The 25,680-nt window shown below is 37.3% G+C and overlaps 3 protein-coding genes across 4 annotated transcripts; 2 read left to right on the top strand and 1 right to left on the bottom strand.

The window, feature by feature from the left end:
- On the top strand, positions 1–414 carry LOC138906781 (secreted RxLR effector protein 161-like). The gene has a single exon (XM_070196380.1). It carries the CDS (start codon positions 1–3, stop codon positions 412–414), a length of 414 nt encoding a protein of 137 aa, XP_070052481.1.
- A 933-nt stretch (positions 415–1,347) lies between these two features.
- LOC138906782 (nucleolin 2-like) lies at positions 1,348–2,786 on the top strand. The gene is made up of 2 exons (XM_070196385.1): positions 1,348–1,572; positions 1,710–2,786. The coding sequence occupies exons 1-2, from the start codon at positions 1,348–1,350 to the stop codon at positions 2,784–2,786; spliced, it is 1,302 nt and encodes a 433-aa protein (XP_070052486.1).
- A 13,232-nt stretch (positions 2,787–16,018) lies between these two features.
- On the bottom strand, positions 16,019–20,744 carry LOC104112892 (PI-PLC X domain-containing protein At5g67130-like). 2 transcript variants are annotated; one of them, XM_009622932.4, is made up of 10 exons: positions 20,559–20,744; positions 20,289–20,375; positions 20,087–20,209; positions 19,813–19,950; positions 18,056–18,154; positions 17,451–17,754; positions 17,106–17,329; positions 16,923–17,009; positions 16,643–16,804; positions 16,019–16,476 (listed from the first exon to the last, which is right to left on the bottom strand). In XM_009622932.4, the coding sequence occupies exons 1-9, from the start codon at positions 20,562–20,564 to the stop codon at positions 16,643–16,645; spliced, it is 1,230 nt and encodes a 409-aa protein (XP_009621227.1). In that variant the 5' UTR covers positions 20,565–20,744; the 3' UTR covers positions 16,019–16,476. The 2 variants fall into 2 exon arrangements, with proteins under 2 accessions (XP_009621227.1, XP_009621228.1); XM_009622933.4 differs by having other exon boundaries at positions 16,647–16,804; positions 20,559–20,737.
- Between the last annotated feature and the right edge of the window lie 4,936 nt (positions 20,745–25,680).

A 25,680-nucleotide genomic window follows, 5' to 3' on the forward strand; every position in this document is an offset into this window, starting at 1 on the left:
ATGGATGAACCTGGTTCTCCTGTAAATCAGACCATGTATGGAGGGATCATAGGGTCACTCTTGTATCTCATTACAAGCAGACCAGATATTGTGTTCAGCGTGGGTCTTTGTGCAAGGTTTCAATCCAATCCAAAGGAATCTCATCTGAAGGCTGCCAAGCGAATATTGAGATATCTCAAAGGAACGCAGGACCTGGTTCTCTACTATCTCTCAGGTGACAACTTTGATCTTATTGGGTATACTGACGCTGATTATGCAGGATATCTAGTGGACAGGAAAAACACATCTGGAATGGCAAATTTCCTGGGTTCTTACCTAATATCATGGGGTACAAGGAAGAAAAACTCGGTGGCACTCTCAACTGCAGAAGCTGAATATGTAGCAGCTGCCTCTTGTTATGCTCAATTGCTCTAGATCAAACAACAGTTGGAAGACTTTGGAGTATTCTCTGATTGTGTGCCCCTATTGTGTGACAATACAAGTGCACTCAACATGGCCAAAAATCAAGTCCAACATAAGAGGACCAAGCACATTGATGTACGTCATCACTTCCTCAGAGACAATGTTGAAAAAGGGCTTATCTGTATGAAGTTTTGCAGCATTGAAGATCAGATTGCAGACATATTCACCAAAGCTCTGAGCAGAGAACATTTTGAAAGAAATCTCCTGGCACTGGGGTTGATAAAACCCAACTGAGAACCTGGTTCCCGATGATTGTCTATGAAAGAAATGTACAGGTAAAATTAGCTAAAAGTGTTTTCTGGCAAGGTCTAACTCATTTCTATACCGTTACAGGTAGACACGCATGATGATTACAGAGCAGCTGATGCATTGCATGCTGGTAAAAGGGGTTAAGCTCAGACTTGCAAGACCTGTCAGGGAACTTGGTTCTCCTGACACAGGTTAGTAGCTTCTTTGTTCTCATACACAATTTTGAACGGATAAAAACAATGCCACATCATCAATGTGTCAGTTGCTTTCCTTTGCGTCTTTTGAAACGAAATGTCTCACTCTCACCTGTTGATGAGTGACCCGCCTCCCAAAAAACTGTCGTCGTTTCATAATCCTTACATCAAACTTCAAAATTTTCACCTCTCCTTCTCTCTTCTGAAACCACTAATCTCTCTAGTAAAGTCCACCATGACTGAGAATCAAGAAAACCCCAGTGTTCTCAGTGACACCTTCATCGAGTCCACACCAGTTGAAACTCCAATAGTAGACTCCTCACTCAACACAACCACCAGTCCAAACCCTAGGGTCGAGTTTCTGCCACACTCAGTCTCCTTACCTACCCACTCAAGTTCTGGTTCTAATCGGAGTCGCAAAACCTCGACTTCGAAAAAATTTATGGCTACCAGCTCTCCTCCAGTCTCGTCGGGAAAGCAAGGTGAACAAGGTAACATGGTCGAAGAGGGAAATCATGAAATCTCCAATCTCGCTATGGAAGAGACCTCAATTAAAGAACAAGCGACTGGTCCTGACAATGCTGATACAACCACGACAGGTCTTGAGTCTACAAATAACACTCCTCCTTCTGCTGAGATTTCCATGGAACCACAAAAAAAAGAAGAGGTAATAGAAAACATGCTCTCCATAGCTGCTGAAGGGGCATTTGTTGAGGAAGGTATAGAGAGGTCTGAGCCCTGGGGGAAGAGCATCAGGCCATAGTAGGTGGGAGAGAGCTTGTGCCAGTTGAAAAATTGGCATAGGATGATACTACTGGGATCCCTAATAATGGACCTGATCCCTCCACGGAGGATCCAGCTCATGGGTCATCTCCCCAGGTCAGTATTGATCCTGTGCCCTCTCCCCATTTTTATGCTGAGCACTTATCTATGGTGATGCCTGAGATGCGGTCTGATAGTGAAGAAGATTTAGATGATTTGGTGATTGCTAGCTTTATCAGGGCTAGGAGTAAGCCAGTTGCAACTCCTGAGCCAACTCCTAAGCGACCCACTACAAGGTTGCAAAAGAAGGAGGCTCTTGAGTCTGCTCTTAAGAAAAGTCAACAGAGTCAAAGAAGGAGAAAGTTGGCAAAGGATGGCAAAGCAGTACTTGAAAAGGTTGTTCATGTTGTCAATGTGGATGAGGAAGTAGAAGATAAACCTAGTTCCTTGACTCATAAGCCCTCGAAGCAGAAGCACTCTCTCTCCAAATCCAAAAAGACCATTTCTGTAACTGTTGAGATTCCAACCAAGGGTGCTGATGCTGTTTCCAGTGAAAAGTTTGGGGAAAAATCTAGTGAAAAGATAGTGAAAGAGAGTAGTGGAAAATCTGATGATGAAGTGGTGGAAGATTCTGGTGAAAATGTGCCTGAAAAGTCAGTAGAGAAGGGAAAGTCTACTCGCAAGTTAGTGAAGAGAAAAATGGATATTGATGAGGAACCTGGTTCCTCCAAGAAAGCAAAGGTTGAAGAATCCCAAAGTTCTGGGAAAGGAAAGTTGAGAAATCAGAAGGTACTATGGGGCCACACTTTTGTCCCTGACATTGTGGAGCTTGTCGGGATGCGGCAATTAGTGGAAATTTGTGATTTTCAACAATGGACTCATTTGTTTACAACTGATGTTCCAAAAGTGTATGAGGAGGAAGTGTGGAGCTTCTATGCCGACTTCTTCAAAGTTGAAGATGATCACATCTTTGTTTTGGTGAATGGGGTTGACATAGTGATGGACTTTGCCTTGTTGGGGTCAATTCTGGGTGTTCCTGCTGAAGGGTTGTCATCTGTTCAAGGCGCTTGCTCTTCCAATTTCAGAAATGCCATAGTTAACGACAAGGCAATCCAGTAGGGGGAACGGGTGCATAAGAAGGCACTCCTTCTAGTATATCAGTTGTTCTTTCAGATGGTTAACAAAGTGTTGCTTCCCCGCACTGAGAGGAGATCTATTACGTCCAAAGCTGACCTGGTCCTTATATAAGCCTTGGATGGCTTCACCACCATCAATTTGCTTGGGATAATGATTGAGCATATGCAAAAAGTGGCAGACTTTAAGGATGTCAACCATGGGCTACCTTATGGGTTTCTTCTCACAAAGGTCTTCGAGTTCTTCAAGGTACCTCAGGGACAGGACAAAGTGGGCACTAAAAAGCAAACTTTCTCCAAGACCACTCTTGAGGAATGTGAGTGTATTGACAAGGTCGGAGGAGTTGGAAGCACCTCTACTATCTCTCAACTGATACATGCTCAGAATAGTGCTATAGAGGAGATCAGGAAGTTAAAGGCAAGGAACGCAATTCTTGAGAGTCAGCTCAGTCAGCTATAAGAGGCACATAGTTCCGGTAGTCTCCCAACTGAGAAGTTGCCCGCCTGACTAAGGAGAATGCTGAGCTCAGGAAACATGTGGAAGACCTGAAAGAAAGACTGCTCAATGAGCACGTCCCCGAATGCTCGCATAGATCTTGTCCTTAAATCCCTTGTCCCTTCCTCTAAGCTCTCTTCCTCCAATGTCCCCTAAGCAGTGTCCCCTTCAATGTCCAGTTTTCCAGGGTCCGTCTCTTATGAATGTTTTTAATGATGTCTTTGTTGTTGGTACTTGTTATTATTTTGTTTTAGAATTTTGGATGGTAACATTGAATCTGCTTCCGCTGTCAAATCCAAACTAGTTTATGCAAGCTTTTCCCTTTTTGTCGTGTATACAATTGTTCTTTTGTCTCTTTTTCTATCATGTTGTGTGCACACAAGTAGCATGAGTTAACTACGCCGGACTTCTTTCTGCTTTTACTTGGTTTTCTTCTTTTTATGATGCCAAAAGAGGAAGAATTTATGCATAATTGAATAATTGAATAATGATGTGCACTGATTAAGGAGGAATACAGCCTTCCTGGTTCACTGTTGAATTTATGCATAATTGAATAATTGAATAATGATGTGCACTGATTAAGGGGGAATACATCCTTCCTGGTTCACTGTCTGGTTCTTCGCGGTTCTTCGTAGGATCTTCAATTATAAGTTTGTCATCATCAAAAAAGGGGAAATTGATAGGTTATAAGTGCCCTTGTTTTATGTTTTGATGATCTAACAAACTTAATGTCAATAACCAGATAAGGAACCTGATCCACATGTGGTCCACATTCTCAAGCGCATGGAAATAACCAGACTTAAGCTGGAGATGCTTGTCATAATTTCAGAAGTTAAAGAATCAACAAGGGGAACAAATGAACTTCAGTTCCCATGGTGATTATACCAAGTCAACTCTCCAACAACTGGAAAGTGAATACGCAACAGTACAACAGTCACCTCCATTGGGAAGGACCTTGTACTCAAGTTGCTTACATCATTCAAGTGATGTCATCAATGTTATATTAACATTAAACCAATGACAAAACATGACTTGAACACTTAGAGAATTTACTCAAGCACTCCAAGAGTGATTGATCTTCCCGTTAACGATTCTCAAGTGCATCAAGAACAAAGAACAACACTGCTACGGACCAGTTCCCCATATTAAGTAATTGTATATCCTTAGTTGAGTTATAACTTTGTTAATGTTCTTACTTATAATTCTTACTTAGCTTACTTAGACTCATTGTGTAGGAAACTCTTGTAAATCATAAGCCCCCGTATTTGTGTCTTGGCTAGAGTTAGTCAAGTTGTAAAGTATTTGTAATAGAGGTATTACAAAGTCTATTGTAATAGGTGTGTTACAAGTTAGTGAATGATTAAGGAGTTAATTCCTAGATTACAATAGGTTGTAATCTAAACGTTTTGCTCAGTAGTGAAGTTGAAATCCTACAAGGGTAGGTCGTGATTTCTGATCCCGTTGAGGTGAGAATTTTTCACGTAAAAACACTCTGTGTTATTTACTTTCTGCTGTATTTGCATAATCCATGGAAACCGATAGAGAACCTGGTTCTCTATAGTGTTTGATGGACCCTAGAATTCTATCAATTATTCTCTTAATTAACATATATTCACCGACAGGGGATAGAGAAAATAATTTTCACATTACCAGTGTATCTTAATCTATTGTAGCTATGATCTGTCTTAATTTTCACTACTTGAAATCCGGTAAAAACCGACTAACTTTAGTCGGTAATGGCCAATAACCGTCCAAAATGCGACCATTTACGTGTGTACGGTATTTTAGGGTTCGGAAAGGCATACCGACCAAAGTTGGTTGGAAATTACCAACCAACTTTGGTCGGTCAATTAAATTCAAAAAACAAAAATATTGCAAAAAAAAAAACCCGACCAAAGTTGGTTGGTATTTTAATTATGTAATCAAAAGATTCACCATCTAGGAATCGAACCGGGGTCTGTACTGTGGCAGTATACTATTCTACCACTATACCATTGGTGCATTTTGTTTTAAGACTGTCTTTTATTTGATTTATACTCTTTAATTGTATTTTCGCACGAAAATAACCGACCAAAGTTGGTCGGTTTTTTAAAATGACCGGCCGAATTAACCGACCAATTTTGTTCATTTTTTATAATATTAATTTTTATTTATTTTAATTGAAAAACCGACCAAAGTTGGTCGGTTTCTTGAAAAATAAATTTTGCGGGACTCAAAAATAGTTTTCCGCATTTTTGCGCTAAAGAAAACCGACCAAAGTTGGTCGGTTTCGTAAAAAAAAAATTAAAAAATAAAATATTTTGAAAAACCGACCAACTTTGGTCGATTTTTTTGGCCTGTTTTTTGACCGACCAAAGTTGATCGGTCGACCTTGGTCGATTTTTGCCGAATTTCTAGTAGTGTTTCTTAATTTTATTGACAATTACATGTGTTATGTTTTAGCTCATCAGATATCGTAAAAGTTCATTACATTGTCATAGAAGTTAAATTTAAGTGAATAAGAAGTTACAATTCAAACTACAATATCAAGAGTTTAAGTAAATAATTGAGTAAATAATATTGTTCCATCAAAGAATTTCTTATTACTACTTTATTAACTATGTGAGAACAAGATGCTAATTAAAGTCAATATCGAGTCATCCGCCTCACTTCTTTTAATAGTATTTTCCTTAATTATTCCAATAATCTTTCTCCATCAAATTTAATTTAATGTATTTAATTAGAAACCACGAGGATGTAATTTGGATGTTATTGAGATAAGACATGAAAGTAATTATTTTTAGAATAAAAATAGGAATATTCTTTGGTTATGTCACGATGCATGAAACATATTCTCCCACAGGATTACATTTACACCCTACCAACCTACAAAGTCTGATCATCTTAATGTACTACTTAACTTTTCAGGATTAATTAAGTAAAAGTGTTAAATTAGTTTCGAATTTTGAGCCTTGCTCAGAGGAAGAAAATTTTACTTCAGTTTCCTGCAGGTAATACATATCATTAAGACATTAAACTTCGAAACTCGTGAGATTTCAGCCATTGGCGGTGCCTTGAGCCACTAACCTTATGTATTGTATTCCTTAATAAAGGATAGCCTTTTCCTAACTAAATACAATTTGCTTTTAATTTAAGCACTTTGGAGATTACATTTTACCTCACTTTCACACTTTGAAGTGGCCCGTCTGTATTCATTATGTGTAGTGTGTACTTATATATCAATTTATTTGACATTTTTCCCATCAAGAAGGCTTAGAGATCAAGAGCTAAATCAGATCGAAATAATTCACTTTAAATTTTGATTTAACTATTCAAAATTTAATAGATATGTACAACATATTGCAGTTTTATACATATCAAATTGGAGGAAAGTGTTTATTTTAAAATGTCAATGAAAATTCACTTGATTAGACTCTTGAAAAGTGAGGAGTGACTAACATTTCAGCATAGAGGTTAAGAGGAGCACGAATTGTTTTCTTTGACAGTGCTCTTGGCCCATTTTTTCGTTGGGTCGTATTGCTTATTTGGATGGGCCTGACTCTACAAATGCTGGGCTATTTTTGTTATTAGTTGAAGGGAAACTTACACAAATATCCCAAATAAGTCTCAACTTACCAACCTCTAGCTATTAGTCATAGACTTACCAAAACTAGCCAAGCACATATAAAATTTGAAAACCAAATAAATAAGGTTCTTTCTCTCAAAGAACCACATGCAAAAATCACCTTCCATATTTTAAAGCGTGATTAACAACATTAGGTGCAGGACGAAAAGGAAATTTCATGGATGAGGTAGCAAATAAGGTGATGAAATACAAAAAAAATATATACAATATTCCAAAAATCTAAGCAAAAAAGGAACTTTTTCAATGGGTATAGTTGAAATTTATTGAAAACATATAGATTAGTCAATATACAAAATTTGAGGAAGATCGGAGGTGATTTGGATTGGTTTTGTATCAAAATTCGTAATTAAATCGAGTTCAAAAAATTCTTCAACGACACATGTATCAAATATGTATCACCTATGTATCTCACACACATGTATACATGGATATACACGTGATACACAATTGATACAAATATGATACATATGCGATACACAAATAATACACAATGTGATACACATATAATTTTTTTTCATGTTCAGTTTTTACTTCGAATTTTCAATTCAAACCACCTCAGAACTTCACCAAATCATCCCAAAACTGCGATTCAAGATCCTTAAAATGACACAATCTATTCTAATAACACCCACTCAAAAGAAAATAAAAATTTGAAATTTGTTTGCTACTAATAGCTAATTGGCTAGTAATATTTGGCTAATATTAGTAATATTTTATGAATTGACCAATTTTTGTAATGAGCTACTTATAAATGGACATAGCTGGTAGTTTCCCTTAGTTGAACTAATCCAAGATCTTGAGCCCAATTCTCCTAGTCTAAGACCTTTGACGTGTAGATTTAGAGAAATACTGAAGGACAAGTTACAGATTTAAAGGAGTATTTTCAGAACCTACAGTCAAAAACTATATGTTCTTCACGTGACAAGATTCCTAGTTTTTTTCTCATCACCATGTATATACACCGCTACTATACACATAATATATATCATACAAGTCCATTTTAGAAAATATTCTCTCAAATCAAGATTAGCCAGAATGCTTACCTTATCCAAAATAAAACAACACATCTCATGACTTCGGGACCAATTTGACAATGTACTTTATGAAAAGGATGGATAAGATTTTCGACATTGAAATGGTTATTTAAATTTATGCTTTAATCTTATTCTCTCTGCATAGTATGCCAGGCTTGATGATATGATAAGAGATAATGTTACTCTATCTGCTTATGATGCCCCAATATATACATCATTTCAATAGGACAACGTTGTAAACTGGTTATATTTATCTACCTTTTGATTAAAATAACCTCAATTTTGTTGGGAATAAACACCCTACAGAAATAATATTCACAGTAATAAAAGAGGAATAATAACGTAGCACCGAGATACGGTAATTAACAAGAATAAAAGAGTGACAACGACACCAAGATTTTTACGTGGAAAACCCTTTTGAATAAGGGAAAAACCACGGCCCCGAGACGAGCAACTGATATCACTATAGTAAAATTTTTTTACACTTTGTAGGTCTGAGTAAAATACTGCAAAGACCACTACAACACTCAAAAGAAATAACCCTCTTTTGATATTCTCACCTCACTATAATATTTCTCACTATTTATTTTTCTTACAGACTATTTTCTTATACTCTGTCTGTAAAATCTCACTCTTTCTTTCTCTCTTTGTTGGTGTGCCTACAAATGAAAGTAGAGGCACCTATTTATAGTTTCATAATGTCCATGATGATGTATGTAATGACATCAACACTACTGCAAAAGTCTGCTTAAATCTTTTCTAGTATTAATTGATTGGCTTGAAGTTTTCAAAGCAAAAGGAAACTTCTCTTCTTTCACATATTGGATGGACCCAACAAATCCCCCCTCCAGTCCCATGCATCTGAAGGAGGTAACACCGGAGTTTCTAGTTTTAGTGCATGCCGACAAGTTCTTTGCATAGCTCGAACTTGTCTCTTGGTACCACCTTGGTCAGCATATCTGAAGGATTCTCACTTGTATGGATCTTCTTGACCTGTATAGATCCATCCTCTATTCTTTCTCGAATCCAGTGATATCTCACGTCGATATGCTTCGTCCTTGCGTGATACATGGCGTTTGTTCTCAGGTCTATTGCACTATGACTGTCACAATAGACGTCATACTCGTTTTGATGCAATCCAAGCTCTTGAAGGAACTGTTTCAACCATATCATCTCTTTGCCAGCTTCAGTAGTGACAATATACTCCGCTTCAGTTGTAGAGAGTGCGACACACTTCTGCAACCTCGATTGCCATGATATAGCTCCCCCTGAAAATGTGAACAGGTATCCAGTAGTGGATTTTCTGTTATTAATGTCACGTTCCAAATCAGTATCTGTATAGTCCTTCAAGATTGAGTTAGATCCTCCAAAGCATAAACAATCTCCTGCGGTACCTCTCAGGTACCTGAGTATCCACTTGACTGCTTCCCAGTATTCTTTTCCAGGATTTTCAAGAAACATACTGACAACACCAACTGCGTAAGTAATATCAGGTCACATCAAGCTTCCGACTGCTGAAGAATAAAAAACTCTAGCCATGTTCTATTTCTCCTCCACTATTGTAGGACACATCTTCTTTCTCAACTTTAGATGACCAGCAAGAGGTGTGCTGACTGGCTTAGCATTTTTCATGTTGAAGCGTTCCAGTACACGTTCAATATACTTCTCCTAAGATAGCCACAACTTTCTGCTTGTTCGCTCTCAAACTATCTTCATCCCTAGAATTTGTTGTGATGGGCCCAAGTCCTTCATATCAAATGACTTGGACAAATCTCTCTTCAACTTTGCAATCAGCTCCTTGTCTTGTCCTACAATCAACATGTCATCCACATACAACAATAATATAATAAAGTTATTCTCAGAAAATCTTTTAAAGTATACACATGGATCATAATAGGTTTTTATGTATGTTTGACTTTTCATGAATGAGTCAAACTTCATGTACTGCCTGCTTCAATCCATAAAGACTCTTATTCTATTTGCACACCATGTGTTTCTTTCCAGCTACTTCAAATCCTTCTGCCTGCTCCATATAAATCTCCTCTTCCAAATCTCGATGAAGAAATGCAGTTTTCACGTCTAACTGCTCCACTTCAAGATCTAGGCTAGCTGCTAAGCTCAAAATTGTTCGAATAGAAGTCATTTTGACAACATGTGAGAAAATTGCGTCAAAATCAATACCTTTCTTCTGTTCGAAACCTTTTACCACCAATAGAGCTTTGTATCTGACCAGCTTGTCATTTCCATCTTTCTTGAGTTTATAAACCCATTTGCATTTGAGTGGTCTTTTTCCTTTTGGAAGTTCAACTAGCTTGTAGGTGCCATTTTTCTGTAGAGATTTCATCTCTTCTTGCATGGCTTTCATCCACTAGTTCTTTTCTAGATGAGACAGCACCTCCTTAAGAATTTCTGGCTCCCTCTCATCACTGATGAGGACATACTCTGTGGAAGGGTACCTGCATGACTTTACCCTTGGTCTTTCTGATCTCCTCAGAGGTTGAGGTTCTTCTTCTTCTTGAGTGTCGTACTCCACTTGCTCGACATCATCATCAAGTTGATGCCCCTGCTCAATAACCTCGCTAGATTGCTCCCCCTGCTCGGCAACCTCGTCGGTCGTACTTTTTGTACTTGTGGGATAGTTAGAAGAAGAAGGAATGGTAACAAGGTTAGGAATTATACCATTCTTGGCCTTCTCTGACATATCATCAGCATTTCCAACTTCACTTTCTCGGAAGACTACATCTCTACTTCTGATGATCTTCTTATTTACAAGATCCCACAATCTATATCCGAACTCTTCATCTCTGTATCCAATTAATATACAGGGAACAAATTTATTATCTAGCTTTGTTCTCTGCTCCTTTGGTATATGTGCAAAAGCTCTGCAACCGAACACCTTTAGATACGGGTAGGACACCTCCTTGTTGGTCCAAACTCACTATGGGATGTCAAATGCCAATGAAACGGATGGAGTCCTATTGATCAGGTAACAGTTTGTCTGAATTGCTTCACATTGGAATGACTTGGGCACTTTAGCCATTCTGAGCATGCTTCTCACCTTCTCCATAATTGTGCGGTTCATCCTTTCGGCTACGCCATTATGCTGTGGAGTTCCAAGAACTGTCTTTTCATGTCTAATCCCATGGCTTGAACAATACTCTTCAAAATACCTTGAAGTGTACTCACCTCCACTATCACTTCGGAGACATTTTAGCTTTCAGCCTATCTCCCTTTCCACCAGAGCATGAAACTTCTGGAAAACTTGAAATACCTTATCTTTGGTTTTCAAAATATAAACCCATAATTTTCGTGAAACATCATCAATAAAGGTAAAAAAATATTTGTTACCTCCCATCGATTCAATTTCCATTGGACCACAAACACCAGAATATACCAAATCAAGTATATTCAATTTTCTTTCAGATGATGTCTGAAATGAGACTCTATGATGCTTACCAAATAAACAGTAGTCACAGGGTTTTACCGTTGTACCTTTGGCATAAGAAATGAGTGATTTCCTCGCAAGAATCTACAATCTCTTCTCGCTCATATGACCCATTCTTTTGTGCCACAAATCTGCGAAAATCTCATCTTGTGCCGCGTTCAATCCACCTTGGCATATTTCTGCATTTATCCTGTACAACGTGCCACGAGCAACTCCCTTTGCAATCACCAATGATCCCTTTGTGAGTCTCCACTTTTAATTTGTAAAATAGTTCTCGTATCCATCTCGGTCTAAAGCAATTCCCGAGATCAAGTTCATCCGCAAATCAGGTACATGACGCACGTCCTTTAGAACCAATGTACATCCGACATTTGTCTTGATACAAATGTTACCAATCCCCGCAATCTTTGAGTAACTTGTATTACACATTCTCACAGTGCCGAAATCACATGCTACATATCTACAAAAAAGACCTCTTACCGATCTGGCATGGTAAGATGCTACTGTATCAACCACCCATTCCGACTCTGGACGTGACAAGTGCATACATTCCTCTTCCTCAATTATAAAGAGGACAATATTATCATTGCTTTGCACCTTGGCGGTTGTGTTGTCGTCATTCTTATGGACAATGTTTTCACCTTTGTCCTTCCTTGGATTTGGGCAATCTCTTTTGAAGTGACCTGGTTGATCATAATTGTAGCAATTTCTGGCTCTTGATTTGGATCGGTTCTTAGACTTCCCACGAGCTCCGGATCTATCATAGTTGCTCGAACTCCTTTGATAACTCTTGCCTCTACCTTCTATGATGAAAGCCTGTCCTTGATTTTCAGACTTCTTTCTCATCTTCTCATTGAGTAGAAGAGCCGATGTGACATCTATCAACTTAATGGTAGTCTTACCGTGGAAGATGGTTGTTGCCAAATTATCGTACGAAGATGACAACAAGTTCAATAGCAAGATGGCTTTATCTTCTTCCTCGATTTTTCACTCAGAGATTGGCGAGCTATGTGATTAGTCCGTTAAATATATTTAAATATGACAAAAAATTCGTACCTTCACCCATGTGTAGGGCGTATAGCTGCTTCTTTAGGTACAGTTTATTTGCCAGCATTTTGGACATGTATAGGCTTTCCAACCTTGTCCAAATGCCATATGCGATGTCTTCATCAATGATGTTATTTACTATATCATATGATAAGTGCAACCTGATTGCACTAGCAACCCTTTCATCCAAGTCAGCCCAATCCTCAGCTTTTATGGTATCGGGCTTTTTGGCATCAACATCTAGTACCTTGTGTAATCCTTGTTGGATGAGCAGATCCTTCATCCTTTTTTGCCATGTTGAGAAAAAGGTACCTCCGTTGAATTTTGCTATCTCGTACTTTATTCCGGATATTTTATTTCACCGAGTATAGTACTACTGACAGTGAATAGTACTTCTGTGAACGAGCAGAACCTGTGCTCTGATACCAGTTATTGGGAATAAACCCCCTACAAAAATAATATTCACAGTAATAAAAGCGGAATAATAACATAACACCGAAATACGGTAATTAACAAGAATAAAAGAGTGATAACGACACCAAAAGTTTTAGGTAGAAAACCCTTTTGAATAAGGGAAAAATCATGGCCCCGAGACGAACAACTGATATCACTATAGCAAGGAATTTTATACTTTGTAGGTCCGAGTAAAATACTCCAAAGACCACTACAACACTCAAAAGAAATAACCCTATTTTGATATTTCCACCTCAATACAATATCGCTCATTCTCTATATTTCTCACAAACTATTTTCTTATACGCTGTCTGTGAAACCTCACTCTTTCTTTCTCTTTTGTTGGTGTGTCTACAAATGAAAGTAGAGACACCTATTTATAGTTGCATAATGCCCATGATAATGTATATAATGACAACAACACTACTGCAAAAGTATGTCCAAGTCTTTTCTAGTATTAATCGGTTGGCTTGAAGTTTTCAAAGCAAAAGAAAACTTCTTTTTTTTCACATATGGGATGGACCCAACAGATTTTATCTGTTCATTAAACAGAGAAAGATGAAGATGAATCATAAAGTCTCGGTGATAGCCTATGCTGCTACAAATGATGGGTATGTTGGGAATGCTCTAGTAGATAAGGCCTTAGAGCTATTTTTGTAGATGAGTTGAAGAAGTGAAAGCACATGAGGTAGGGCAATTATCCATTCGCTCTCTTATTTTTAATGCCAGTAGTATTTGATTTCCTATGTATAGGGTTCTAGAACTGATTCATAATTTTTTTTATCTGTTCTGGTTTGGTGCTGCTTTTCTTTCATTGCACTCTATGATGTTATGGTTGTTTGTCTTCTGACGTTTATTAGACTTACATGATTCCAAGCTTACTCTTGCCGTTTATTTTAAATCGTTTTCTTTTTCTTCAAAAACATTATATTCTATATCACTCGAAGCCTTGAGTAAGAGAATCTATTTTAGCTCAAGTAAGAGAAATAATAAAAAGATGGGATGAAAAAGCACTGCTATTGGTTTGAATAAAGCGGAAAAGTACAATTTATTCATCTGAGTGAACACATGATAAGCTTTACATGATTATGAATGACTTTGCCAACCAACTACAACACAAATAAATAAAGTTTCAGAATCTATTGGTGGTTGAGAATCGCTTAAGTAGCCAAGAATTAAAACTACACCCACTTTCAATACAACTTGAGCTATTGTGACTTTTTATGCTTTTTATACAATCTGCTCCCAATTTGGAGAACTGGTGTTAAGGGAAAAAAACTTCTCAACTAATTAATTTCGATGCTTCATACTACCGAAGTGAAATATAATTTATTTTCAGATTTTGAAGCACCTTTATTTTGCAATATATGTGATAACAAATTGATTTACGCATTTACTATTACAAAGTAACGTTTTTTTTTTTGCCAAGATTTATAGACAATATTAGAAGTTGCATATCTTAATAATTTTAATTTCACTTGTAATTAAAATCTTTGACACTTCATTATAGTAAGGAACCTTCAATTTGAAGATGAGAGTGTTAATCTCTAGGAAATGGCATAAGGGGGAGTTCTTAGGCTTTACTTTCTATCCCAAATTAACGTATACTTTACATAAGCTTGTAGACAGTGATGACCCGATAGGTCATTTTAAGTTTTAGTCTTTATTTCTGTGTTCCAAGACCTCAAATAGCTCCGTTTAGTGTCCTTGATTTACGTGCGTAGTCCGTGTCTTTTTTCGAAAACCTTTTATGTGAAAAATTGAAGAAAATGTAAATTTTAGCCTTAAAAACTATTTGAGTTTCCACTGATTCTAGGAGATTCGTCTTCGCAAGAAAAAACCATTTCACGTCTCACAAACGAAATTTTTATTCTGGGTTAAATTAGCATAAAATACTTCTAGAGTTGCATTAAACATAAATTTCATGTCTAAGGCGAAATAATAGAGAAGTGGTGCATTCTCTGTTAATTATAATGATACAAAAGACTTATTGTGGTGCTTTATCATAAATTACATCGTCTGATTTGGTGTTATATGGTTATCCCTGAGCTTTAACAAATTATATAATCCTTTAATTTTCTCATATTTTTTGGGACTAAGGCGTAGTAATTGTTATTGTTTGTTTGTTTGATTTGCTCATTATTCATGTGAACAGAATTGCCTCCATGATCAAGGTCCAATCGGTACTTGGGTGCTCTTCATAATTACCAAGGTAATGATATGCTTAAAAGGAAAATTATTGTATTTATGTCACACTCCCATCTTCTAGTTTCTAATTTGTATAGTTAAATGATTATCTTAGTGGAAAGTGATCAAGGCACAGTTTCACACTTTAGCCAGCTCTACTCTTAAAAGCTGCAAAAAGTCATATGCAAAAAGTCATATGATTGATGTAGGCCAGATCAATGATGATTTATAATCTGAAACCAAATCAACGATGATTTATAATCTGAAGTTATTTGACTCTTTATGTTATCGATTTGATGGATATTAGAAGCGCTACTGGAAAGTTTTAAAATATCGCATTTGAACTTTTATGTTGTTATATTTTCAAAGAATGATAAGAAGGAACTTTTGAATGTTATATGTGAATTAAGTGAATGAATCAAGAGTTGAATAAGTGTCTTTGTGTAGTTAAGGTTTCCGTATCTTCTTGTGTTTGTGAAACTTCAAACGTCTGATATATGTTTTATGAATGAGATATTGAAGTCACCCATGTAAAATGGAAAAAACAGGAATCAATACTCCAGCCTTTAAGCCACAACATCCCATTGTAGAACCTAGGAAAAAGGTTCCTAAAGTGCACGATTAGAATCCATGTTATTTTTGAGTTTGAGATGACTCCCTTTTAAATTCAGCATCCTTGACCATATTTCTGTATTTATGTAGTAAATTTACCATACTTTCATAGAATTCAAATGAGCAAATAATTAAGAGCAATATTATCATGCCAATATATTTTTTTAACTATCCGCACATCGCGCATGTTCTAATACTAGTTTACTTTATGAAAAGGATGGGTAAGATTTTTGACATTGAAATGGTTATTCAAATTTATGCTTTAATCTTATTCTCTGTGCAAATTATGCTAGGCTTGATGATCTGATTGGAGATAATGTTACTCTATATGCTTATGATGCCCTAATATATTACATCATTTCAATAGGACAACGTGGTAAAAGGACATATTGTCTGCAGACTGCAGTAGGTAAGTGAAAAGCAAAATCTCATCCTATAACATTATTTTTCTTGACGTCGAATCAAGCCCTATCTTATATGGTTTAATTGAATTGTCAAATTGGTTCCCAGTGTATGCAAAAGGTTGTGATTAGACTCCCATTGTAGAATCATTTTCGATGTCCTGCATTTTCGCAATGACAAATCGAAACAAACTGAATCACCAGTCAGTTAAAAGTAGAGAATTTCACCAACCTGTTCTATTCATGTCCAAATACCCATGGCATAAGCTAAACTAACTTCACGTTAACACTTGACATCGGCCGCCTTACCAAAGGAAAGATACAAAGTTTAGTGACGACTGATCACACACCATCCAAACTCCTTGGCTCCAATTTTCTACAAGCCGAAAGAAGTCAAAATGTTATTGCTACCTAATTTGTCTGATTGTTATCATAATCACCTACTACAAATAACCCCTTTCTCTACATATGCTTTCAGTAAATTCTAATCCTTACTACTTAGTGAAGCAAATTTGAACTTGGATAGGCTGTTTGATACTCACTTACAACAAGAAATAAGACATTAATGTTGTCCCCAACAACCATTGCAGCTTTGGTTGGCAATTGAAATTTGAAAAGCTCGTTTCATTTTTAGCTGCAGCAGCTGGTGTTATTGGAGAAATGCTTGGTTCGGGCAGCTCACATATCCCAAAAGTCATGTTCTCCTGCAAATTGAATTAATGACTTGGGCCTCAAAGTTCCATATTTTGAATCCTAAAATTACTATTAATGGCTTCGAAGTGGACTAGCGGAAAAGAAGATAGTTTAATAGGTCATTTGAACCTTGCAAGAGGCAATGTTTGTACATCCGCAGACTAGATGTCCATTTGCCACGTCTACAGCTTCAGGGGCTCCACCTCCATCACTTCTCTGCAAAGTCCACATTCAGTGAAGTTAGTAGAAGAGAGAAAAAAAGGCTTATTACAAATAATTTCACAGATCAGTCAGTTCAAACAACAAGCATACCTTGTAAAAATCAACAGCAATGAAGTTAGGCCACCTCTTACCAGCAGCTTCATGGCATGTGTTCATCATGTCAATAAGTGGGGCAGAATTATGCCTGCAAGCTTGAGCAAAATCTGGGGCATCAGGAAAGTAGTTCATAAGGACTAAGGACTTTGTCTTATTGTCCATAGCAGATGATTCTGCACGATTTGGACAAGAACCAGGTTTTATGCCACCATTTCCATCTGCAAATCCAATGCACTTGTACTTGATTATGTTTATCATTTTCCCCCCCAAAGAATTTAGTAGAAAAGATAAGAAAAAGAGCTCACATTTGTTTTAAAGATAAGCTAAAAATGAACTCACATTGGTTTTCTACCAAGTATCTCCACTCATAAGCAATGCCTTCTGAAGGTTCTTTGGCAGACTTAGATGTGAAGACAACCAACCGCTGATTGCGCTGGACCATATCATCTACAGTTGGCCATTCTCCACCATTTTTAGGCATCCTAGAAACTGGAAACCAGAATTTTCTAAGCCCAGCCGCATCAAACACCTTTGTTAGGCCATTGGGAGATCTAACATAGTCTTCAATTATGACTGTAACAATATCAGAAGGGTTTGCTTCAAGAAACACTCCTATCTCCCTCAAGACATTGATTGCAGGTTGCTGACAGAAAATTTCCACATCAGCTTCGAAAGAAAACAACTTTAACTGATAAGAAGCTAGAATTTTGCAGATCAATGAGAAGATAATCAATTCTTCTCCAATTTCCATCAAAATTTTCATGAATATTACTGAAATTACATGTAAAAGAGGGACAAATAAGTTATATCCACTTTTCCACAAAGCTTCCAAGGACGAGAATGTCTTTTATGCCAAAAGTATGAACAACTCCAGGCATACACGTAAACGTTCCAAACGTATGGAAGTTATTTAGTGATACATCAACTGGTTCATGAGAACTTACAAAAGCTGTATAGTTGTAGCATTTCCCTCCATATGAGTGACATAGCCAGATGTCATTGTTGAAGTCATACATATCAAGCATTAAACCTCTAACACCATTCTGTGCCAATTCATGTGAAAAGAAGCTTATCAGCAGCCACATATAATATTTGAAAACCCGTCAGAGCTAGCAGTTCATGTCTTCTAAATCACGAATTTTAAACATTTTAATAGAGAAACACATAGTAGGAAAAGTAGATATTGCAGACACTGGTGTTTTACATTTTCTCTTCGACAGCCAATTTCACCAAAATGTCATGACACTTTTGACACGTTTAGCGTTCATATGAGTCATCAAACACTAAGAATCAAATTAAGTGAAAAATAAATGGACTGAAGCAGAAAGAATCAAGTCAAGTCAATATTTAAGTGTTGGAGAAATGTAGGATTGGCAGTCTTTGTTCGATCCCTGGATATTAGCACCAATTCAACTTCAAAGTAAAGTGTATTTTGAGAACAATGGTAACAGGTAAGTGCTGAGAGCTTAAATGTTAAAATTGTGGTACCCACTACGGGTATGAATAGGTGAAAGATTATATTCAAGAAAAATCAAATGTTCATAGTTCTAAGTTACTCTGTATGTAAAATTCCTATTGCCTTATTTGTATTTAAATATATCTTTGTAGGTATAATGATTATATTCTATTTATCCACAAATTATCTGCACTTAAGCGACAATTTTAGGAAAAAACATAAGGCGAGGATGAAATTTTAGTATATATGCAGGTATGGGGGAAGATAAGGATTGATATTTTAGTTTCCACCGTGTGCATAGGTAGGTGAACTTAATATCCTATTTATACCCTACCTTCGTCCTTTGATGAATTGTTTTGAATATCGAACTAGGGACTAACCGACTAAGGGTGTTCTGCAAAATATTTATGAGCCAACAAAACCTAGTTGATAGCTATGCTAGAGGAAAACAAGTCCAGCCAGGACTCAGGAGCTAAAAGAACCTTGGTAACCCTGGGACCTTTATTCAATTAATGATGTTGTCTGCTGAAGAAAGCAAGAAGTCACAACCCCACTACTTTACCTTAAAGAGAACCTCACCCATTATCAGCAAATGAAGCTTTCCAACGCATTCTTAACCAGATCGCAGAAGAAAACAAATGAGTAGTAACTCACACGTTCTTTAATAGTATAATGAAGTGGGCCAGAAAATAGTTTAATTATTAGTTTAATCCTTGCAAAACAAAACGGTAGCGCTGGGCCAAAAACTACTTTAATTATTAGCAACAGCCACTAATAGTAACTCACAAATTCAGATATGTAGTATATATAGAGAAAAGTAATCTCTCTGTTCTATGACATTCCTTCAAATCTGACATTTTTCTGGTCCATACCTAACGTTGCATAATATAATGAAGTCCACGTACTAAATTGCATAGCAACAAAAAAATCAACAAGGAGTCATCAACAGCTAACAACTCATTCTGACTCGCTCAACTTTGGAACTTAGCCATGTGCCACGCATAGACATAAATTAATATAAAATAATAAAATCAATAAGAATAATAATACCTCAAGAACTTTGATATATAGAAAAATAAACAATTCCCAATGCAATTAACAATTATCTCATAGTTGATTTAAAGGACAGTTTCGCCCAGCATATTTACTAACATAATTTTGTCCGAATGCTGTTTGACACATCTTTTTTTTCTTCTTTTTTTTTAAGCGTTGAAGGAAGCGGTAGGGTTTAGTTAGTAAACTTACATTTAGCTGTTCGGTTATGGAGTCCTGCTGGTTCATTGGAGCTAATATTACACTTCCTGTCCCGGACTTCGTTTTCAGTTTGGCAAAAGAATTGTGCGTTGTCAGCCATGAGTACCGATTGAACGGCAATCCTTTCACCTACAATTTTATTCAATCTTTTAACAATGAAAATTCAAAATAACATTCAATAATCATTTATATAGAAATTCCAGGGATACATCAACATACAGTACAGGTAACTCTTCGAAAATCATAATCTGTTTGAAAAATATACCTTAGAAAGAGGATTGACAGGCTGAATTCGAGTACAACGGGGACGGACATTGGCATTTGCGATGCAAGTCTCGCAATGTAGCCCTGAATCACAGTTGCCATTGGCGATGCAGCTCTGTCCTTGCTGTTACCGGAAGTATAAATCATAAACACGATCGAGAAAGCAAAAAGACGTGGATAAAAAGGCATTGGCGTTTGCTTACCTTGAGAGCTTCGGAACAAGCAAAGAGAAGAGTAACCGCAAGGAACAGAGTAGCTGGAAAATTAAAATTGATGGTGAAATTGATGATCTGCGAGGCCAAAATGCGTAAAAATTAGGGTTCAGAATCACATATAGATGAACTAAAAAATCACACATCACATGCCTATTACGCTCTCTGGTCTTTATCTCTCTCTCTTACACACACACACACACAAAAAAAAACACAAGCAGAAATATGGTGGTATAGGTGTGTATTTGCAAGTACAGGTACCTTCATCAATGGCGTTGGTTGAAGAAACAGTTGGCCGTTTTGAGTTTGCTTGAAAAAGATACGCGAGGAGAGCGTAGGAGGGAAAAGTTGCGTGACTCGAGGAAAGAGAAGAGTTGAAGTTACTGCGCCGTATGGGGGACCTCTGTATCTGTGTTTAGATAATGCCGCGCCAACGCCTTCATAGCTTTGCGGTTATTCTGTTTTTATCCTTTTTCTTTTTCAAATTTTCATTTCTGTTATTCTTTCCACATCTAAATGGTCCTTTTTCTTATTTTTAAAAAAAAATAATAAAGCATGTGAACAGTTCTGCAGTAGGTAAATGTGTACAGAACACATTCTTTTACTTTTAAACGATTTTTTTTTATAGCATGGTCGTCATAGTTGATTAATCGGAGCTCGGTAGCAAAAAAATACTCATGTAGAAGGATGATTTCGAAAATTACCAAGTCATAAAAAAATGAACGATGAAACTAATAGGAGTACCTTCTTCTTTGTTTAAACAAAAAGGCATGAGCCCACGGCATAGATTTTAAGACTATTGGCTCATGCTTTTTTGTATTGGTGGTACTCGATAAGTTTTCTAAATAAAAATAGCATGGGCTAGCCAATTTTCGAACTAATAATTAAAAAATAACCAGTATTTGCAAAGTCATTGAAAAATAGCTACTATTTTGATGCAACATGAAAAGTTCCAGCATAATATACTGGAGATTGGTGCACCCGTGTATGAACTTCCAGCATATTATGCTGGAACTCCAGCACACAGAAAGTTCCAGTATAATATACTAGAGATTGGAACACTTGTGTATGAACTTCTAGCATATTATGCCGGACCAGTATATTATGCTGGAAATTCGCATGTAAAAAATTTGAACTCTAGTATATTATGTGTTGCGACCAAACACACTCACGCAAGTATACGTGGTCGTCAAGTAATAGAGTAGTGAATAGAGTATCGTTCCCACGGAGACTTATGATTAACTTTTGACTGATTCAAACTTAAACAACTTATCAATTCAAGAGATTTCTCACAAAATATGTAAGTGACTAATTTACTATCTAAGAAACTATCAAGCAATGATATAACTAGCAATCAACCACAACACTTAAGCAATTTTGAATAAAAATTAATAGGAGAGGATATTCCAGGGTCATAGGCTAGCTAACAATCTTGTTGCGTTCTTGGATTAAAATGACTAATTGATTTATCTGGATTGTTGATTGACAGGGTTGCTATTACTCATAAGAATCTATCGAATTCTTACTCGCCTATTCAAGCTAACTTAATGCCTATATGTCTATGGAATTAAGACTAACACGAATGCATTTACACTTCCTGTATTTCAACCAAGCAAGGCAATTAGGTATATTTCTATCATAATTGCGAATTCGTCCCCCGATGCCCAGGTTCAAGAACTCGCTCTATTTAATTCTATATGCAATCAGGAATTTTCACTTTCGAGTTCAACTCTAGATCCGTAGATAATATTTCACTGTTAGCTACTCAGCAAAATAATTAAGAACAGAATTAAATAAATAACTCAATATGATAAAATTAAACTCGTCAATTTAAACTTCAAACGTCAACATTCATGTAGCACGCATGACCCCAGAATAATAGGGTTCTTAGCCACTCATGTTCATACAATCATCAAAAATAATATTTTCAAACATAAAATCCATGAACACTAGAATAAGAATGGAAGAACTGATCAAATCCGTGCTCCCGAGTGTTTCATACTTTTTTTCCTTTCTCAAAGTCACGTCCTCTTCCTCAAAATAGATTTAGGTTGGTTTTTATATGAGTTGGGGCGTCTTGGGATCAAAATAACCGAGTCTCGGGCGAAATAGGATACTTTCACGTCTTGAGAGCCTAAGGCAGCTGACCCTGGCGCTCAACTTCTTCAGCATACTGTTTTGTGCACCGCAAGTGGTGCCCCACGCTGCCTGTGGCGCTCAACTGGGCACTTTTGCATTTTCTTCCCATTTTCGCTCCAATTCGCATACTTTCGCCCCAAATCGCATCCGAATGATTCCTACACATAGAAATACCATAAATTAGCACAAATTATTATATTATACATCTGAAATCTACGAAACATGAGCATAATGCGAGGAAATATACATCAAAATATGCATACATTATGCCGAATATCAACACCCCACACTTAGACTCTTGCTCGTCCTCGAGCAATGGAACTATATTAACACCCCAAAACGTACCTATCACTATGAAAGAACAATTCACATTTAATTCAATCACACACTCTACCTTTGGACTATGGTCGATACCGACAATTAAGCATGAACAAACGAATTTCACATTCTTTCCGTTTGTAAACTAGCCCAAGTATACACAATGCTATTCAACCAACCCAAGCAACCTCTCCACAACCACCCTACCTCAAGAGACGACTCGTTACCACTAAGCATCCTTAACTCATGCATTCACCCAACAAAAGAAGTGTACATCATCACCAATCCGTCATGAGACCAAGTGCCCTCACCACAAGCAAAAGAGTTAATATAGAAGTAGCCCATACATTCAAATATTCCATTGAACATAAATTAAGGACATCACACTATTGAATAAAATTCGCTCACACTCACAAAGAAGTCATGTGCATCCCGTAGTAGTACCATAAGCTTGCCCGTAGTATACATCTCTACTAATTTAAGCTAGCCAAATCTAGGATCAATTAGGACTTTAAGGTTGTAATGTAGGCTAAGGGACAGGTAGGGTATATTAGGAATAGTGACTAACCCTCCTAAGCACTTTAATACACTACACTCACACATCGAGCACATCTTCTTTTCAACCAATTCACTTGTCATAAACCATATATAACATTACCCTCTTTCAATTAAGCACCTCTATATTCCCACTAGCACGAATTCGAAGGATTATGAGGTGTGTGTTTTTTAACATTATTTGAACTACTTTTTTTTTTCTCTTTCTCCCTTTTTTTCTTTTCTCCACACACTCCATACATTAAGGTTCATCAGCTAGTGACCCTTTTCACAATTTTAGTGCACCTTAAGGGCCCTTCCATGGTTCCACTCTAAATTCACTCCCCAATCTCTCACCTTACTTCTTTTAGCGACTAAGTGCCTTAGGAGGTAAAGGTTCAACAAGCTCAAATTAAGAACAAAATAGGAATACAACTTGTAGTGTGGGTGCCAAAGAAAAGGTCTATGGGCTCAAAGGGGCTAGCAACGGAAAATGTTTATTTGTGAGTGACAAGCCCCTTTAATGGTCAAGAAATAAACGCCTACGTCATCTCCTAGACTAGCACAACTTAACGATTTCGATTCGATTAACACACAAGGCAAGTTCTAGACTATACAAGATAGCATAGAATATCACCAATCCTTACACACACATTGCACTTGACTCAATCAAGATGGTTCTGTTCGACTCTCAAGTCACGCAAGCATATCGAGTTGAGAATTTTTAAGCAATAATGCACTAGGTGGCATACAAGTCAACCAACTGAGAACAAGACGTCAAAGAGTAGGCAACTTAATTTACTTGGGCATAATAATTCAAATCAAATATTCAGGAAGACAGAGCGCATGTCATAGCTTAATGTGCCAATACCAAACATGTCAACAGGTACCTCAGAGTACCTCAGTTTTCTCTCTATCCTACTCCTAAAAAATAAAAAACACCCGGTTCGAGCTACACCCTTGAAAAAGAATCGGTGTCCAAAGAAAAATCAAGGGATACTACCTAACTATCCTAACAAGAATAAAGGAAAATATTTTTGGTATTTTTTTAATCGGACTTTAATCCCTCAAAGAAAATTATCCAACAGAACCATCGTCGGGACAAGTCCGAGCTTTTTCTGATTTTTTTTTCTTTCATTTTACTAACTAATTAGACTATGTGAGTTCTAAACTAAGCTAAAAAAAATAAAACAATAACAATAAAAATTAACAGTAACAATAAAACAATTTACAAGTCAGGAAGTATTCCCCCACCCCACACTTAAACAATGCATAGTCCCCGATACATAACAAATTCAAAACAAAGTAAGGTGGAAAGAAAGAACTCCCTGCTAGTCGGAGTCCGCCTCCTCAGAATGCCCACCCACTATGGCTATGGGCTTATCATCATCATCCGCTCATAGGGGCACCAAAGCCATGGGCCTCGTGACTTCATCACCAATCTCATCTTCATCATCGGATCCTTTGTAAGTCTTCTCATCCTCAAACGGGTGAATGGGACTGCCCGGTGCTATGCCCAAAATCTCCTTGGAAGAACTGGAGAGATCATTGCGCAAATGCATGCGCTCCTCATCCGAGACCCCTAGCCTGTGCATTATCACATTGAGGGAACTATAAAGATACCTGTTAAAGTTTTCATCCCTCTCATTCCTCGCAGCCCGACTTAGCTTTGATGTGGATTCCAACAAGGATGTAATATCTAGCTATGCCTTTGGTGCCTCCACCACCTCATCATAGCCAGGGTACTCCGGTACCTCACGGGAAAGCATGTACTGCGTCAGGATGTTTCCAAAGAAGAACCTTTTTATCCTTTGCCCAAAGCGAGTGCGGGCCATCTCCCCGAGCATGATCTCATCCACATTTATGGGTCTCCCAGTCATCAAAAAGAAGATCACACACACTCGAGCTCGAGTGCATTCGCTATTGTGCTCAACTGGCATAAGTCTGGCCTACAAAAAATTCTGCCACACTTTGGCGGTCTTGTTGAAATCGGAGCGAACCATCTAAAGATGGATATCGCCTTTAACTCTATTCCACTTGGCAGTCGAATCAATGCCACAAAGAGTGTGACGTATCGCCGTGTAACCTAGCGTTTGACAAATTTCATTAGCCTCTACGAGTCACAGTTTTCAACACCTAAAAATTCACATAGTAACAGTGTAGTTCATCTGGGCTGGATTCAGAATTTTGCTCACGTAATAAATGGAGTGAAAATTTTTATCCCTCATTTGCCCCAAAACAGCTCTGATTAATATGTCACTCACATCGCACGTCAATTCAAATGGTTGCGCCTAATCCGAGGCAATGATAATTGGCGCAGTCACCAATCTTCCCTTTAGCTCCTCAAATGCTTTTAGACAGGCATCATCAAACTTGAAGGGGATATCCTTCT

Source organism: Nicotiana tomentosiformis, chromosome 1 (genome assembly GCF_000390325.3).
Source record: "Nicotiana tomentosiformis chromosome 1, ASM39032v3, whole genome shotgun sequence".
Lineage (NCBI taxonomy): Eukaryota > Viridiplantae > Streptophyta > Magnoliopsida > Solanales > Solanaceae > Nicotiana > Nicotiana tomentosiformis.